Source organism: Ruditapes philippinarum, unplaced genomic scaffold, assembly GCF_026571515.1.
Source record: "Ruditapes philippinarum isolate M1 unplaced genomic scaffold, ASM2657151v2 ctg675_1_1_1_1, whole genome shotgun sequence".
Classification (NCBI taxonomy): Eukaryota; Metazoa; Mollusca; class Bivalvia; order Venerida; family Veneridae; genus Ruditapes; species Ruditapes philippinarum.
In genome coordinates this window covers 13,048-29,258 of record NW_026867036.1, presented here as the reverse complement: position 1 = coordinate 29,258, position 16,211 = coordinate 13,048, and the positions used below count along the sequence as shown (strand labels likewise).

Below are 16,211 nucleotides of genomic sequence, written 5' to 3'. Positions count from 1 at the left end.
AACAATTTTGCTTTCTCCAGACCTACAATCAATGAATGCCTTAGTATAACAAGGACACATATATATGCCATCACAAGATTTATTTTCATATAAATGTGACAATTTTTGTCTCACAATACTGCCTTGTTCTCTACAAAATGATGAAACAAAATTTGTGCAGAATACAAAATAATATTTTTCAAATTAGCTGAAAAGACTAATAGAAAAAATTTTGCTCGGAATCTTTTTTCTTTGTAATAGATCTTTTAAAACTCAATACTCGTCAAACAATTACCAATCATTTTAAATGTGATAATTATAAACAAATATAAATTCAATATATCATTCATATATTAGATATTCTCCTTTTTCATCCTTGTTATTTCTATATCTATATATAGATCTTGTTATCGAGACCAAATTACAGTTTCCGTTTAATTTAACATGAATTATTAATTTATTACACCACCTGAACACATTACACCAACTGTATAAATAACTTTGAAAAGCATGATAAACTTTAAACTCCAATAATACATGAATGGCAAAAGTTCAAGAAGTATTGAATGTACGTTCACACATTTTCAACATGTTATTTTGACTTGTTTTTTCTATTTTTTTTATACATATTTCTATTTTTTTGAGCCAGAAGCAGCAATAAGTAACGTATATTTTTCTTTCCGCCCTGCTGAACTCCTGATATTTATTCGTGTTTTTATTAGAAATGTTGAAAACATACATTTTACCAGACAACCTAATGCTATAAAGTGCACGTCACTGCAATGACATCTGTAACTGTATGCATGCATCATCTTTTACGATCTCGTATCTATACAAAGACACTAGACAGACTTGAATCACCTATTCACACGTTTCAATAAAATTTCGCGAACCGTGTATAGCACAGTTCAAAAAGAAATACTTTTTTCTGTACATGTTTATATTTTTTCGACTAAACAGCACAATAAAATGAACTGGCAGTCAAGCGAAATATAAATTCAACACAAGACCTATATCTATATTTTTCACAATCAATTAACGAGGTACTTTTCAGTTAAACAGGTTATAATTACAGAGATGCGTACAGATGTTGTATTTTAAGTCATAAGCTCCAAATATCAGCCTTAAATGAAAACAAAGGTGGTAAAATAAGACCGGCTGGAAAATCAGTCCCAATTAAATTGATGAAAAAATTGTATTTAATATATCCTATTCACGTTTGACCACAAAAATAGTATAATCAAAATGGAAAGTGGTAATAGGATCAATTTACTAGTTAACAATCCAGTTTGTTTCCACACACAAAAAAAAAATCCTAGCACTTCATAGGTCTTGAATTGATTTATATCAATAAATGTAAAGAAAAAAAGCTATGTGAATATAATAGCCGTCAACAAATGACTTAAAATGTTCAAAAGAAATTTTGATGTTAGTTGCACTTAAAGGCGATACCCTTGCATACTCCAGCGTGTAACCAGTATATAAAGTGAACCGTTTGAATGGAACGTTATGTTAACGACTTTTTTTTAGTGTTTAAATGATGATGATGAAGATGGTCATTTCCAAAACCACAATGCCCCTCTGTTGACATAATGGTTCAGGAATTGTTGTATTTTGACCATAGACAATGATATTATGACTAGTCAGAACTGTTGAGAGTTTTGCCCGTACATTGCTGTTGAAAAGTGCTCTACACACCTACATGCACAGCACACTTCATACACTGGTTATTTGCCGAATTCACACGTTTTTTTTTATATGAAATTGTTCACACTTTGCTCAATGCCTCTACACAAGTTGTAAAACACTTGCTTAACAAACAAAAAGAATGATATTGGCTTGAAGACAGTGTTTTAACACCACCAAAAATGATTGAATAGCACTTTTAGTATGATAACAGATGAAATAACACGCAAACAAACAGAAATAAACATTCGAGTTTCTTAAAACTGTAAATTAAATCTTTAAAATTAAATCAAGCACACTTGAGAGTTATCAGAAACATACAAACGTAAGAAGAAAATGGTGCGTTTCGAATACAAAATGAAAATGTATATATGATATCAGTTAACAATGTTGGAAAGAAGAAGCAAAAGAGAAGCTAAAGTCATGTTAAGAGTTCTCCCAATTCTTTAGTGTACAAAAGCACTGAAATCAAGCCATGGTTGTCCAATTTTCACACTTTATATTATTACGTCTGCTGTTGATTGAAGTTTGGGCGCCCAAACCCTTGACCTGTTCCTCTTGCTGATCCTCTACCACCAGCATTACCACCGCGGTTGAATCCTCCACCACGCTGACCACCTGTTTAACGATAACAACACTTTACGTCAATACTTTGAAGAATATACTGATAAAATTCAAGAATTGATACATGTGGCTTGACTTTCAACACAATATGGACAACATAATTACAAAGACTGATTGGAATATAAATACATTTGTATTAAATACTTGCCAGTATGCTAAATAAGCATCAGCAGTTCAGTGTTTTCTCACAATTAATTTGGAACAGGCCTTAGCCTCTTGATATTGTTTAGAATTTTCACTAACATTGCTTATTTGGGAAATAATTAAACTTTTGGGAAAATATTATGAATGTAACCAGTTAAGGTGAATTATTATTATCTATTAGGTAATAGTCCTACTAACAGTCTGTTGTGGAAACAAACCTTACAAATTTTATCAAGAATGAGCAAATCCAATAGTTCTTTAATTTATAAATCAAAAGATATGATTTTACAGCAATATGATCCCTCAATGATTATGACAAAACTTCCAGAATTCTGCCCTTGGAAAGTTATTATAGGAATCCAGGTCGTATTTTAACGGTATATAAATAACACATGGGCTAGTGGGTAACAGTAAAAATATCATCCTGAGGAAAATACTGTTACACTCGGGTAACAGTATTTTTACAAGGTATGATATTTTTTACTATTACTCACAAACCCATGTGTTATTTATTACCCTTAACAATGACTGTGATGATTTTATTTTATTTTATTTAGAAAATAGACCATGTGAACAGATTTTATACTGTTAAAATACTGTCACCCTGTAACAGTACAAATCGTTTAGTCCACGGTACACTTGCATACACAGTGTAAATAACTCCCAGTGGCCTATGGGAAATAAACATTACGGTAATAACATTAATAATATACCTCCTCTACTTCCACCTCTAGATGACCCGCCACGTCCACCTTCCCTATTACTATCTCCACGTTTCTGGAATCCTCCTCCATTATTGTAACTGTTTCCACTGTAACCTCCCTGGAACCCATCACCACGGTAGTTATCTCTAGACTGATAGCCTTGGTAGTTACCTGATAAAGTGTAATATGAAAATCAATTTAAATGAAAAAAGTTTGGTAAAATATCTTCCAATCTATAGTTAAAATCCACATAAAAGACATAATTCACAGTGCACTGATCGGAATACACTAAAGTATATCACATTTATAAAGGATGTAATGTCTTGCAATAAAATCAATGGAAAACCGTGGATTGATTTTAGTACACAATCTGAACATCAAGCATTTGTTTAGAAGCCAAGACATGTGCAATTAGAAGCCTAGACATATGCAAAATGGTTACTTAAGACATAGAAAAAGCCAGCAACAGGGGCTATCTGTTATATGGCTTCAGAAAAGGTTAAAAGCAAAACACTTCCATTTTCTTTATTTGGGCAATTTATCTACAACTTGTCAACCTGTTCAAATATTTAACCACTTTTTTCTACAAATTAAAACTTTCAACTTTATTCGAGACTCTAAAAACAACATATGTCAAGCAACTTTTAATAAGATATATTTCAGATTATCCCTACCCCCTCTGCCTCCTCTAGAGTAACCGTTGCTCATGTTTCCGCCACCTCCACCGCCTCGGTTCCCTCCTCGACCACGACTAAATCCTCCACGACCACCTCGCTGCTCTCTTTGGTTATAACCCATGTTGGAATATGTACCACCTTCAATAGTTAAAAACATGAATAATGCAACACATGTCTTGTGTAGAAGAAACATACATTATAATATAAAAAAAAAGAATCCAACTTCCAACATTTTTGGTCAATGCCAGTAGCAAAACTGCATAGTAAGTATGTGCATTCCTGTATCACAGATTGATTTATAGGTCAGTTGGGAAGGCCTTTTTTGGCATGACTTTAGTAAGCATAACTGGTGGAGTAAGACCTCAGATTTCCTTCCAATTTTTTTTTCAGGCATAGCAGGTATGTTGTGTAAACAGTAAAGACTCTTAGGATTAACACTTTTATGACATAGAGGATATTTTGAATGAAATCATGTTATGCAAGCTTCTGGGGAACATATTGTTTTATTCATTAAGTTCAATAAGTTATTATTAAATTTACATCAATATAATATTCTGTTTACCTCATATCTAAAATAAGAGCGGTTAACAGTTAAAAGTAAATTTTCATTGATATACCTTTAGTATAATGCTTATGCTATGTTTGTATATAACACAAATTACACCACATAAAGTGTTATTACACTAGTGTAATATCATTATTTTATTACACTCCTACACTCCTGCCCAATGGCTTATGACACAATATGTTATAATGTAATATATGCAACCAGTCACCAAATACCTCTAAGCGGTGGCTTATGTGATAATGAAATATATGCAACCAGTCACCACACTTTATATGATTGTATACCTTGGAATCCATCATTTGATGATTTATTACTGGATTCACCTTCCTCGCCAGATTGGTTATAAATAAGGGACTGGAATTCTGTTGCATTGGGATTCATTGGGAAACCTTTCTTCTCGGGATCACTTTGATGCTGGTTGTCCTGAATTAAATACAAACATTTGATTCATTATTCACTATCACAAGTTTTTAAAGATGTTACAGGTCCAATTGTGCTGAACATTCGGGGTTTTCTTTAAAAGTTTTCACTCCCCTTATTTATGGTTGTGATGAAAAAACAGAAAAAATCAGGACACATTTTGAAATTTTCATTGTGCAAAATGACTTGAAAATGAGAAGTATTGTTACGCTTTTCATTCAAGTCGGACTAAGAATTGCACTATCTATTTACAATTAATTTTGACTAAATTTCTTAATAATCCTGTTCAGATTTTTCAAATGCTTCACTTGATCTATATAATTTTTTTTAACTTAATTCCTTTAATAAGCACAAGACAGCTGGTAATAAACAGCAAATGCCTATCTTTCAAATACAAATTCCACATATCATATCTATACATCTAAATACAAAGTATTCATATACATAGCACTATTTCAACATTTGAGAATTAAACAATAGAGAGCCATTTTGGGGGAGATTCTAGTTTCTGATTATAAAATACATTAGTACCTTCTTTTTTTTCTGGGCCCCAACAATATAGATGACACCATCCAAATGACCAGTATAGGTTGGAGTACCATCCCATACTGACCTTACAAGTAGCATATTACACAGAGATACAAAACATGTAAAATATCTTAACCATTTTGATGGTGCCATGAATACAGTAGCACATTTCAGTCTAAAACATGGCTTAACATAAAGTGGAAAATACATAAGAAATCTCTATTAGTCTTAACATACACATTACATAACACCAGGGCCTTGATATTAAAATGTTTGTTTAATACATAATTATACTTTTTAACTTTCAGATATGCAATTAATGCAGCAACTACAGATTTCTCATCAAAACTTTCATTCAGTGGAACAAAATAGTTCAATATAGTAAATACACATAAAAATAAGCAATATTTTCATACATTTTGAACAATGCATGCCTTAAAAGGTAAATATCTTTGCAAGTAAAATACCTTTTAAAGTTTTGCTGTTAAATACCTAAACAAAAATATGAAATTAAAACTAGTTGCCAATTCAATAACTATAATACTCACATTTTTCAGCATAATACAAGAACACGATATATAAACTCACCTGAGCTTGTTGTTCATGACTTGGAGGCATAGGTAACTGTGGGGGAATTTCATACTGTGGATGTCCTATTGTCCCACTTTCACCTTTACCAATCACGCCACGGTTTCCAGAATTTGAATCACCACTAGACACTGTGCCCGAAAACAAACTGTCAGTTTGTAAAGAATGAGATAAATTGCTCTGCGTGAAACCAGAGCCCGAGAAGTCCTGTGTGGGGGCCATATTGGCCTTTGAGTAAACACTTTGATCAACTGACCCTCCATGGCTCACTTTGCTTACTGAAAGTTCAGAGTCCAATGACTGTTGATCACCAAATGCTGACTGTTGTTCCCCAAATGTTGCACCGCTGCCGAAGCCTGTCTGTGGTAAACCGGATGTGTCCGGAGTCTGGTTTGATGGAGGTCGTCCCATGGACTGTTGGGACTGAGGCATAGGATGGGCTGCGACAACTGCTGGGTCCATGTGTGGAGCTGGGTATACAAAGAATATATGGTGTGACAAAAGTTTACTCCAAATGCAATTTAATATATTTACTCTTTATAAATGATTATGTACCTGCATATTATTAGTTATAAAGATTGTTGACAGGTTATATGGCCCTATATAAACGGCTGTTCGTAAATATAACCCAAGCCGCTAGGGGAGGGTTTATTACAAACAGCCGTTTTTATAGGGCCATATAACATGTCAGGAATCTTTATAACGAATTTATAATACAGCAAGCATCATTTTGTTTAGAAAAAGTAAGATATCTTCATAAATCGACAGCAGCCGTGTATATAAATCTATATACACGTCACGATTATCCAATGAAAAGCGACGTTACAAACGTGCAGTATTATAATATTAGTTATAAAAGATTTTCGACAGGTTATATAATGGCCCTATTTAAACAGTTGTGTCTTAAAGCACAAGGTTTTCCATATTTACTGAATGTATTATATGCAAAAACATGATCAAACAGAAATGGAATTCAATACTGTATACAAGTTTTATGCTAATTTCAATACATTTCATGGTTAAATCGCAACAGTTTGGTCCACCTAACTGGATAACTAACCAGTAATTACCAATTTCTTGGCAAACCAATAGAGACCAATACCAATCTCACATGATTTCTAAATCAGCAATGAGAGACAAATGACCATAGGACTCTCTAAAATGTCACCAAGAAACTTGCACCACACAAAGTTCTAACTAGTGACCCCTTGATTATAAAGACATTGTATCATAGTTTGGGGACCTTTCTGTTGAAAATGTGTTAGAGTTAAATTGTATACATATACATGCACAGTGCGTTAACTGGAGTGCAGATATTAAATACCCACACTGCAGAGCATGCCCATCGACTGGTTCATTTTGTATGGGGTTTACATATTGTGACGACGGGGAAAGGGAAAGCGATAGAAATATCATATTCAGATGCTCGTTCATTGGTTCCTTTTTTCTGGGGTTTCATATTGTGACATCAGGGAACCTGTTTTTATTTCTGACTATGATACAAAAGAGAAAGAACATCAAAACACTCGGCAATCTGATTTATACTCTGGGGCTACGCCCCCTCGTACAAATCAGATAGCCTCGTGTTTTGATGCTCTTTCTATTACATGTTCTTACCACTGAGCTTAAAGCGGACAGACATGGCATTACACTCTGGTTAAATATAGTTTAAGTATTGCATTTAATAAAGTAGTCAAAATATTGAATATAATAGTCATTGTAAGAGCATCTTGAAATAGTTGATGCATTTGGCTCTCATGGATATTATGTTTGCACTTCCACACCTCATGAGATCGCCAAAAGTCACATACAAGTTCCAAACCATCAACTTTAATATTAACCATATAGATTATATCAAGCGACAAAACTACTATAGTAATGTGAAAATTAACCAGACAAGAGCTGTCGGTAGGACAGCAACGCTCGACTATTCCTAGTGCTTGATAGTAAAAAAAATGCTTGATAGAGTTACCTCCTCCTGTTTACAGGTTAGGGTCATGATGGTGAACAAGTGTGCAAAGTTTCAAAGCCATATGTCAATGGACTTTGAAAATATTTGAACTATTACAAAAACTTTAACGTAAATTCTAAGTCGAAAAAGGGGCATACTTCTGTCAAAATGCTTGATAGAGTTACCTCCTCCTGTTTACAGGTTGGGGTCATGATGGTGAACAAGTGTGCAAAGTTTCAAAGCCATATGTCAATGGACTTTGAAAATATTTGAACTATTACAAAAACTTTAACGTAAATTCTAAGTCTAAAAAGGGGCATAATTCTGTCAAAATGCTTGATAGAGTTACCTCCTCCTGTTTCCAGGTTGGGGTCATGATGGTGAACAAGTGTGCAAAGTTTCAAAGCCATATGCCAATGGACTTTGAAAATATTTGAACTATTACAAAAACTTTAACGTAAATTCTAAGTCGAAAAAGGGGCATAATTCTGTCAAAATGCTTGATAGAGTTACCTCCTCCTGTTTACAGGTTGGGGTCATGATGTTGAACAAGTGTGCAAAGTTTCAAAGCCATATGTCAATTGACTTTGAAAATATTTGAACTATTACAAAAACTTTAACGTAAATTCTAAGTCGAAAAAGGGGCATAATTCTGTCAAAATGCTTGATAGAGTTACTTCCTCCTGTCTACAGGTTGGGGTCATGATGGTGAACAAGTGTGCAAAGTTTCAAAGCCATATGTCTATGGACTTTGAAAATATTTGAACTATTACAAAAACTTTAACATAAGTGGTTACGCCGACGCTCGTGTGACTGCAATAGCTCTACTTATTCTTATCGAATAGTCGAGCTAAAAAAGGGAAAATACAGTACTGTTTAACTAGCATGGAGTACAATAACCTTAAATATACAGTAAAGTATGACTGCCATTCTCCCCAAACCTGATAGAACCGAGAGTGATTAGCCTTTCCCATGTCCATGCAGTCTGAGTTTCACACTAACACTGTAAAGGTCATATGGCGACTTTCCAGCTTTACTGATGGAGAATTATCTCGGGTGCCCTTCTGTGCATTTTTTCAGATACTTACTAACAAGCACAAGAGTAGAACCACCAACATTCCCTTTGCTAGCTGGAATGCTTCCTTACATGGAAGATTACAAAGCCCCTGGCAAGATTCAAACCCATGATAGTGAGAGGCAAATAGTTTGAAGTTAAAAATAATGACACAACTTTCAACAGCTGTACAAAACTTCATGTTTACAATGTACCTTAAATTCTTAAATTCAACAATCTAAAATATCAAACTTAACAAAACATTAACATTAAGTTATCTCTTCACATTAGAAACAGAATCTGAAACAGTTTTTATAATTGTTTCATAAATGCAACTTCCTTACAGAATTCTCTTTTTGCTTCGACCTCTATTGTTGATTCCTGCAGAAAGTTAAAGTTTCCCTGAACGGAGGAGACAATTTCCTGGAATGGACGTCTCTGCTGCTGCTGGAGGGCCGCAAGCTCAGCTTGCTGCTGTTCTTCTACTGTCTGTGATGATACGGGTGTGTTAAAGAATGCATCGGCCTGCGCTGTGATAACCTACAGAATAAACAAAAAAACTTCTATGTTCTGCTTTTTCTTAATATTTTTTGTACTTTTAATATAAAACTTTGTTTTATACCTATTTTACAACAAAAATAGCTTTGAGCCGAAAAGAGCTAGTGTTTTTGGTATATGTACCTCAAGCTGTAATATTTGAGTCCTAACTCAAGCACTTGGTAGGTGTATGGCCATTCATTCTCCAACAATGTTTTAAATAATCTGTCATTATTAGGTTCAAAAACATCAATGATACAGTAAATGCTCATAAAGTATTGTTACAATTAAATTAAATCCAACAAAACAAACAAAAACAATTCAAGTTACAAAAAGAAAATAGGGCCGAATCAATTTTCTTCATCCCTAATAAATGTACAACACTTTCTAATTAGAAACAACACAAAAAATCTCTACAGTTTTACAACTCTGGATCATTTCAATCACTCAATGCAATGAATTTGACTCCAATCACTATGCACTATTTCATTTTTCTTTTATCTATCACTCAATATCAAGATTTCAATCGAAAAATGATTTATTAACCTGTGGTTGTGTATTTAACGTGTCATTATTTATCATTTGTTGTCCGGTTGCTACAGGTTTGGTTTCAACTTCTTCAGTCTGTACATCAGGCGGTAACGATGACTGGACTTCCTCCGAGTCGGGAGCGGGTACGTCTGTGTGTTCTACTACCTCAAACTCAACGTCGCCACCCTCTTTTACCCCTTCAGTAGCTTGTGCTTTCTCGAAGTAACCACATTGTGAGATCAGATCCAATAATTCTTTTAAATCCTGAAAAGAAAAGGAGAGCATCTTGACATGGTGCATTTGAATGCTAAGAAAGCATTGGCTTAGTTTAGAAAGCATGATTTTGTTTCCTTATGGCCACTAATGCCATTCAAAGAAACTGTAGTGCTACTTCACTTCAAAAAGCTGGTCAATACACTGGCCAGAATACAATACACCGCTGGCCAGTGGCCAGAATACAATACACCGCAGGCCAGTGGCCAGAATACAATACACCACTGGCCAGTGGCCAGAATACAATACACCGCAGGCCAGTGGCCAGAATACAATACACCACTGGCCAGTGGCCAGAATACAATACACCATTGGCCAGTGGCCAGAATACAATACAACGCTGGCCAGTGGCCAGAATACAATACACCACTAGCCAGAATAAACATCACTTTACGTCTTAAGTTCAAGAAAATTTATTTCCAGTTCTACGTTGTATATCTACTGACATTAAATTTGAGGTCAGTAAAAAAATGCTATACACCTGTGTGTTTGTTTAGGTTTGTTTACCCTCTCCATCTGAAAAATCACAATATGGGCAAGAATATGCTATGTACACTATGTTTGATTCTGATACATGTATATACAGCAGTTCACAATATGAAGTTGTGCTGTTATTCTCTTTTTAGTCACTTAAAAGGACCGAGGCATATATACTTCATCTTCAGTAAGTCCATTTTAACATACAGAAAACTATGTTTAGGAAATTGACGGCAAGCCATGTATTGGATCATGATGAAACAAAGGTAAAATATAATTAGCAACTACAATATATCCCTTGCCTCGTGAAGGAAGGATATTTATAGAAATCATGCAATAATTACCTTGTATGATGTAGTTCCGACAACCGGTTTATCCTTGGCGTCTAACAGACAGACGATGTGTTCTGATGCTTCGGACAATGACTCCAAATAATCAGACTCATTATCTCGAGTGGGACTAATCAATTTATACAACTCGTCCAACTGGTCAAGGTTTTCTTCCGTTAACACCTGTAATTAAAATAAGATCATCTTTAAAATTACAAGCTGAAATTCGAGACATTTTCAACTTTGTTTCCTCGTAATCCTGTAAATATTTTGTGAAAAAAAAAAAACTGTTCAACAATTCATTTTCTTTAAGCTTTCTGAGTAAAACTTCATAAATTATGGTTCGTAATTAACATCATACACATACATAAATTATATGCAAATTTTGTTAAAATTTATTTAGAACAGTGAATCATATTAAAATGGGCAGAACTACCATGTTAATGAAGATGTGATATAACTTGTTTGTTTTAGAATCAATTTTTCTGTCACAAAAAAAAGAGAACAGTTATTTTAAATAGTATTATTCCGTTCATTTAACAAACTTTCTCATGTCCTTTAAGAAACCAACCTGTATTGTAGTCAAAGTGGTTATGTAGAATTGCTTCAGACATTGCTTAAAACACAATTATCACTGAAAGTTTAAAACTACATCTAAAATTTCAACTTGAAAACTAAAATTCTACACATTATATAACAGTATGTATAATACCACTTACAATTGCGCCATGTTTTCCTGTCTGAAAATCTTTCCGAACTGTATCCGAGCCCATCTGATCGAGAAGACCCTGTAACTGTAAAACTTCCTTCACACGCTTCACTTCCTGCATCTGTTTCTCCGACTTCCCTCGCTTTGCTTGTTTCTTCAACAACTTCTCAACCTTTGTTGATAAGAAGAGATAAATGCTAGTTATATCACAGATCAAAATTTTTTAATATCATTTGGGTTTTACTTCACACGACAGTCAAGGTCAAATGGTGACTTTCCAGCTTTCCTTGTCAAGGAAGACCTCAAGTGCCCATCTTTGTATCATTTTAGACACAAACAGACACCAGAGTAGAACCTCTGACATTCAGAAAGTCAGATGCATAGCTTCCTCACATTAAAGAGTCCAAAGTCCCTGGTGTGATCCAAACCCACAGCAGTAGGGACAAGTGATTTGAAGCCAATGGCCTTTACAACTCAGCAATGGACTCCATACAGACATTGTATATGAGAGAACCAATTTAAAAACATAATGACAAGAAAAAAGTTACAGACAAATCTACAGTGTTTTCTCAAAACAAGCGAATTGAAGTCCCCAATGGAGAAAATGATTTAATATAAAGTCAACTCGAACCCTACCTACTAGTTTCAGAAAAGAGAAAATCTCAAATAAAATGTTTTTTTTCACAATAGATCTTTTTAGTTTCCTAATACTATATTTTACAAACAGAAAACACATTTGCAGTGTTTATAGCAAATAAATATATCTAGTGGTGACTTGATCGATTTCATCATAAAAGGAGATACAATTAACTGTTGTTTTTTTTAACATAAAAAAAAATCTCAAGTAATGTTCAACTATTACAAAAAATGCTAAAGACTTACATCCGTACTGATAGATTGGAACTGTTTCTGAAGGTCACGTGCGAATTCTAGATTCTGTATAACCTCTCCATAACGGTCTACTGCAACCTGAAAATTCATGTTAAGCAGAATGTCTTTTAATCATTATATTTCCTTCCATTTTTGAACAACACATTATAGTGTTTACATTACACACATTTTAACTGTATAAACAAGAACATGTAACCATTGAGAGAAACGCTCAGTTTGCTTAATATAAGAAAGGAGATATTAACAAGAAAATGGCGACAACAAATGGAATCAAAATACGACCATGATGATCAAAAACCAAATTGTCAGCTCTGAAAATGTAGTCTGGCATAACTGCGAGTAATTGTTTCACTCCTTATGCTGTCACTAAAAAACAACCTGATCAAAAATATTTATTATGTTTTGATTATGTTGCATAAACATACATACATTTCAATTGCATCAAAAAGAACAAAGACCTGCATAGAAATTTCAAACTTTTTTACAAACAAGTATGTTCAGTTTTGATAAAAAAATTCTATACATCTTACAATACACTTTTCATTGAATCTCTTAAGCGTTGTTGCTATTATAATCATTAATGCCTTTTTTTGTAAAAAAAAAACAACCTATAATCAGTGTTCGCGTTCACTGAGTAAACATATCAATTTACTCGCTAAAATTGCCAGGGAGGAAAGAAAAAAAAGGGCCGTTAAGTCCCTGGGACAAAACTATTTTTCCCTGATAATTGGTTAATTGCCTCTTAAGTTTTTTTGCTCTGATTGAAAACGATTTTCTATTTGCTTTAATTAAATTAGAAGAACTTGACTTTCACCTCATTTTGATTTCTTCCCTTGTCATTAGCAATGCAGATGCGGCCTCCTTTTGGGCCAACCTATCAATGGTATCCGCAAACATCAACAGTCACAAATTTGATTGTATTATGAAGTTATGTAAACATTAAAATTTTTGTAATTGAAGACTCGTCCCATTTGAATTGGGATGTAACAAATCTATTAGCACTGAGGCCCAGGTACTCGGTAAAGTTAGGGAAAATTGCTAACACTGTATAATAATCTTTTTGTTATGTTCCATTTTTTTCCTTTTAACATAAACATCATGACAGAAGTTAATGTGAATTGCGGGAAACATTAAACAGTCAACTGAGCAAATATGTATGTGTAGATCTTTATGTCATAAATAATAACAGCTATAGAGTTGTTCTACCTGTTGGTCCTTTTCAAGTTCTGCGCCAGAATCTTTCTTCTGCTTCAGGACATCAAGTTTTAGCTTTAAAATAACAGAAAATAAAAATAATGAATAAAAAAAAATTTCTACTTCAATTACATAAACAAATAATTTACTTTAACACTTAAGACTGTAAAGAAAAAAAATTGTAGATGTGCTTGAGAGTGTTATAAGTTTTCAGCTTTAAATATCAATCTAAAAAAAAACTACAGGAGAAAGTAATTTGGCAGTATGCATCCTGCATATTTAATACAAGTACACAAAATTGTCAATGCCCATGCAAGTATAACATGTAAGTTTCAGCACAAATTACCGTCAGCGTGTTTCAATAATATTATGAATATATCAACTTCAAAGATCGAGTCTGTGACTTAATAGCAGTTATTACATGTCCATAATAATCATTAATGTTTGAGTTTGTCTTTAAATTTTTATCAAAATTTTGGTGTTTTATCTTTTTTATTGCTTGTGGCAATGTGAAATTTATCAGCATAGTAATTGCTGAAATTGATTGCTTCAACCGTAGATTACCGAAGCACAATGCTGAGTAGGATCGTATAAGTTAAAAGTTTTCCAAGACAGGCATCTGTCAAAATTTGACTGGTCCAGGACTTACATTATTGTCAGTAGTCCAAAGTAGTTTTAGAAATTAAGAGTTGTCTCGGACATCGGGCTATAGTATTTGTAGAGCCCTGCATGTGTGATGGCAATTTTATCAGCCAGTTTTAGAGGAAGTCTTTGGAATTCTATAAGAGAACTCGGGGTTTTCATTATTATATGAGACAACCGATTTTTTAAACTAGACAACAGATTTTGCCAGGGGACAAGGGGGCAGCCTTTTCCAGCGCAACACTCTGCAAGGGGATTCATGGGTCTAAGATTTCATGTTTACTAACAACACTGTTTCAGTGATGTTTTACATATGGTGTATATGATTGGCTTTTTATTTTCAACTTACAATTTGGCAGCAATATATTAAAATAGCTTTTGCACGCACTGTAGGAACACATTTTTTTAATAATTACAAATTCACATGACTCTATCCAAAATATTTTATAGTATCGGCAAAAATACAACGATCAGACAACAATGAAGAACCTCTGACAAAACAGTGGTTGGTTTGGCCCATAGTTACAAAAAATTTATTTCCTATTTAGATCTATGGGAAATTTGCGTCTTTACAAAACAACAAATTTAAATGTAAGAAAAACATGTAATATTTGCTCTCCACTTATTTAAAATGTCATAATTCTTCAACATTTTACTAATTTTATCGAATTGCTTAATTTTAACGATTCAAACAAAATTTTGATTTGACAAACAAAAACAACTTTTTTGAGCACGTAATAACTTAAGAAACAGCAATTTTCCTATCAATGTACACACCTTACGCTTCTCCAAGTTACGAACTTTCTTATCGACAACTGTAAGGACCCTTTTAAAAGGGTCCAGGGCCTCCGAGGAGGCCGGAATCTCAACTTTTGTAGAGGCAGAGGGCATTCTTCAACAGCAACGAACAACATTCACGTGTTTCCGAAAATATCTATTTTTTTCCTCAGTGATAGGAATACGGATTTCTATTTTTCTCTTTATTTTGATAGTTATCGTGTAAAATTCAATATTATATATAAATCTTTATTAATGAGACTTCTAAAATTTTCATTTGCATGCACATTTAATCTGTCAAAGTGTAAGTAAAGTTTAATTCCGTATATTTTGGAATTTGGTAAGTAGATTTTGAATTAGTATACGACTATGATAATGATATGCGGTGATGAAGCAAGTGGAATTTTTTTTGCACAGATCTTGACACGAACTAATTAAAGATAAGATGTTTATTTCACACTATCACGACTGCAATAATTGTATTCTAATGTGACGTAGTCTTTGAACTTTTTTCCGTTTTTTATTTTGTCCCAGATTAAAAATTGACATAGTTATAGTATATAATTAATATTCGAGTTTTTTCTATTAGATCTATACTGTATTTGTATCGAGTGGTAAGCCTATAAAAATAAATAGTTCATTAGTGGTGGTAGCCACGAGTAAAATATGATAAATTTCATATCACAAGATGAAAATAAATCTTGTATTTTAAGAAAAAAAACTTGAATTTTCTGTTTATGATATACATTTTTCTCTTTTTGACATTACAATTTGAAAGATTTTCCTCAAGAAATTGTGTATTGGCTGAAATTAAAAAAAAATAGAATCTAGTCCGCCTAGCATCAGTGAAAATACTGGCTTTTATTTATTTAAGAATGAATTAACCCATCTCGATCAGTTCAATCCATATATCCCCTCAAAGAGAACT

The 16,211-nt window shown here is 33.5% G+C and overlaps 1 protein-coding gene across 1 annotated transcript; it reads right to left on the bottom strand.

The window, feature by feature from the left end:
* Positions 1-63: 63 nt before the first annotated feature.
* LOC132734595 (caprin-1-like) lies at positions 64-15,453 on the bottom strand. The gene is made up of 12 exons (XM_060721372.1): positions 15,284-15,453; positions 13,877-13,939; positions 12,662-12,748; positions 11,790-11,951; positions 11,086-11,253; positions 10,007-10,255; positions 9,268-9,463; positions 5,919-6,388; positions 4,667-4,805; positions 3,812-3,952; positions 3,147-3,308; positions 64-2,283 (listed from the first exon to the last, which is right to left on the bottom strand). Exons 1-12 carry the CDS (start codon positions 15,395-15,397, stop codon positions 2,171-2,173), a joined length of 2,064 nt encoding a protein of 687 aa, XP_060577355.1. The 5' UTR covers positions 15,398-15,453; the 3' UTR covers positions 64-2,170.
* Positions 15,454-16,211: the final 758 nt, after the last annotated feature.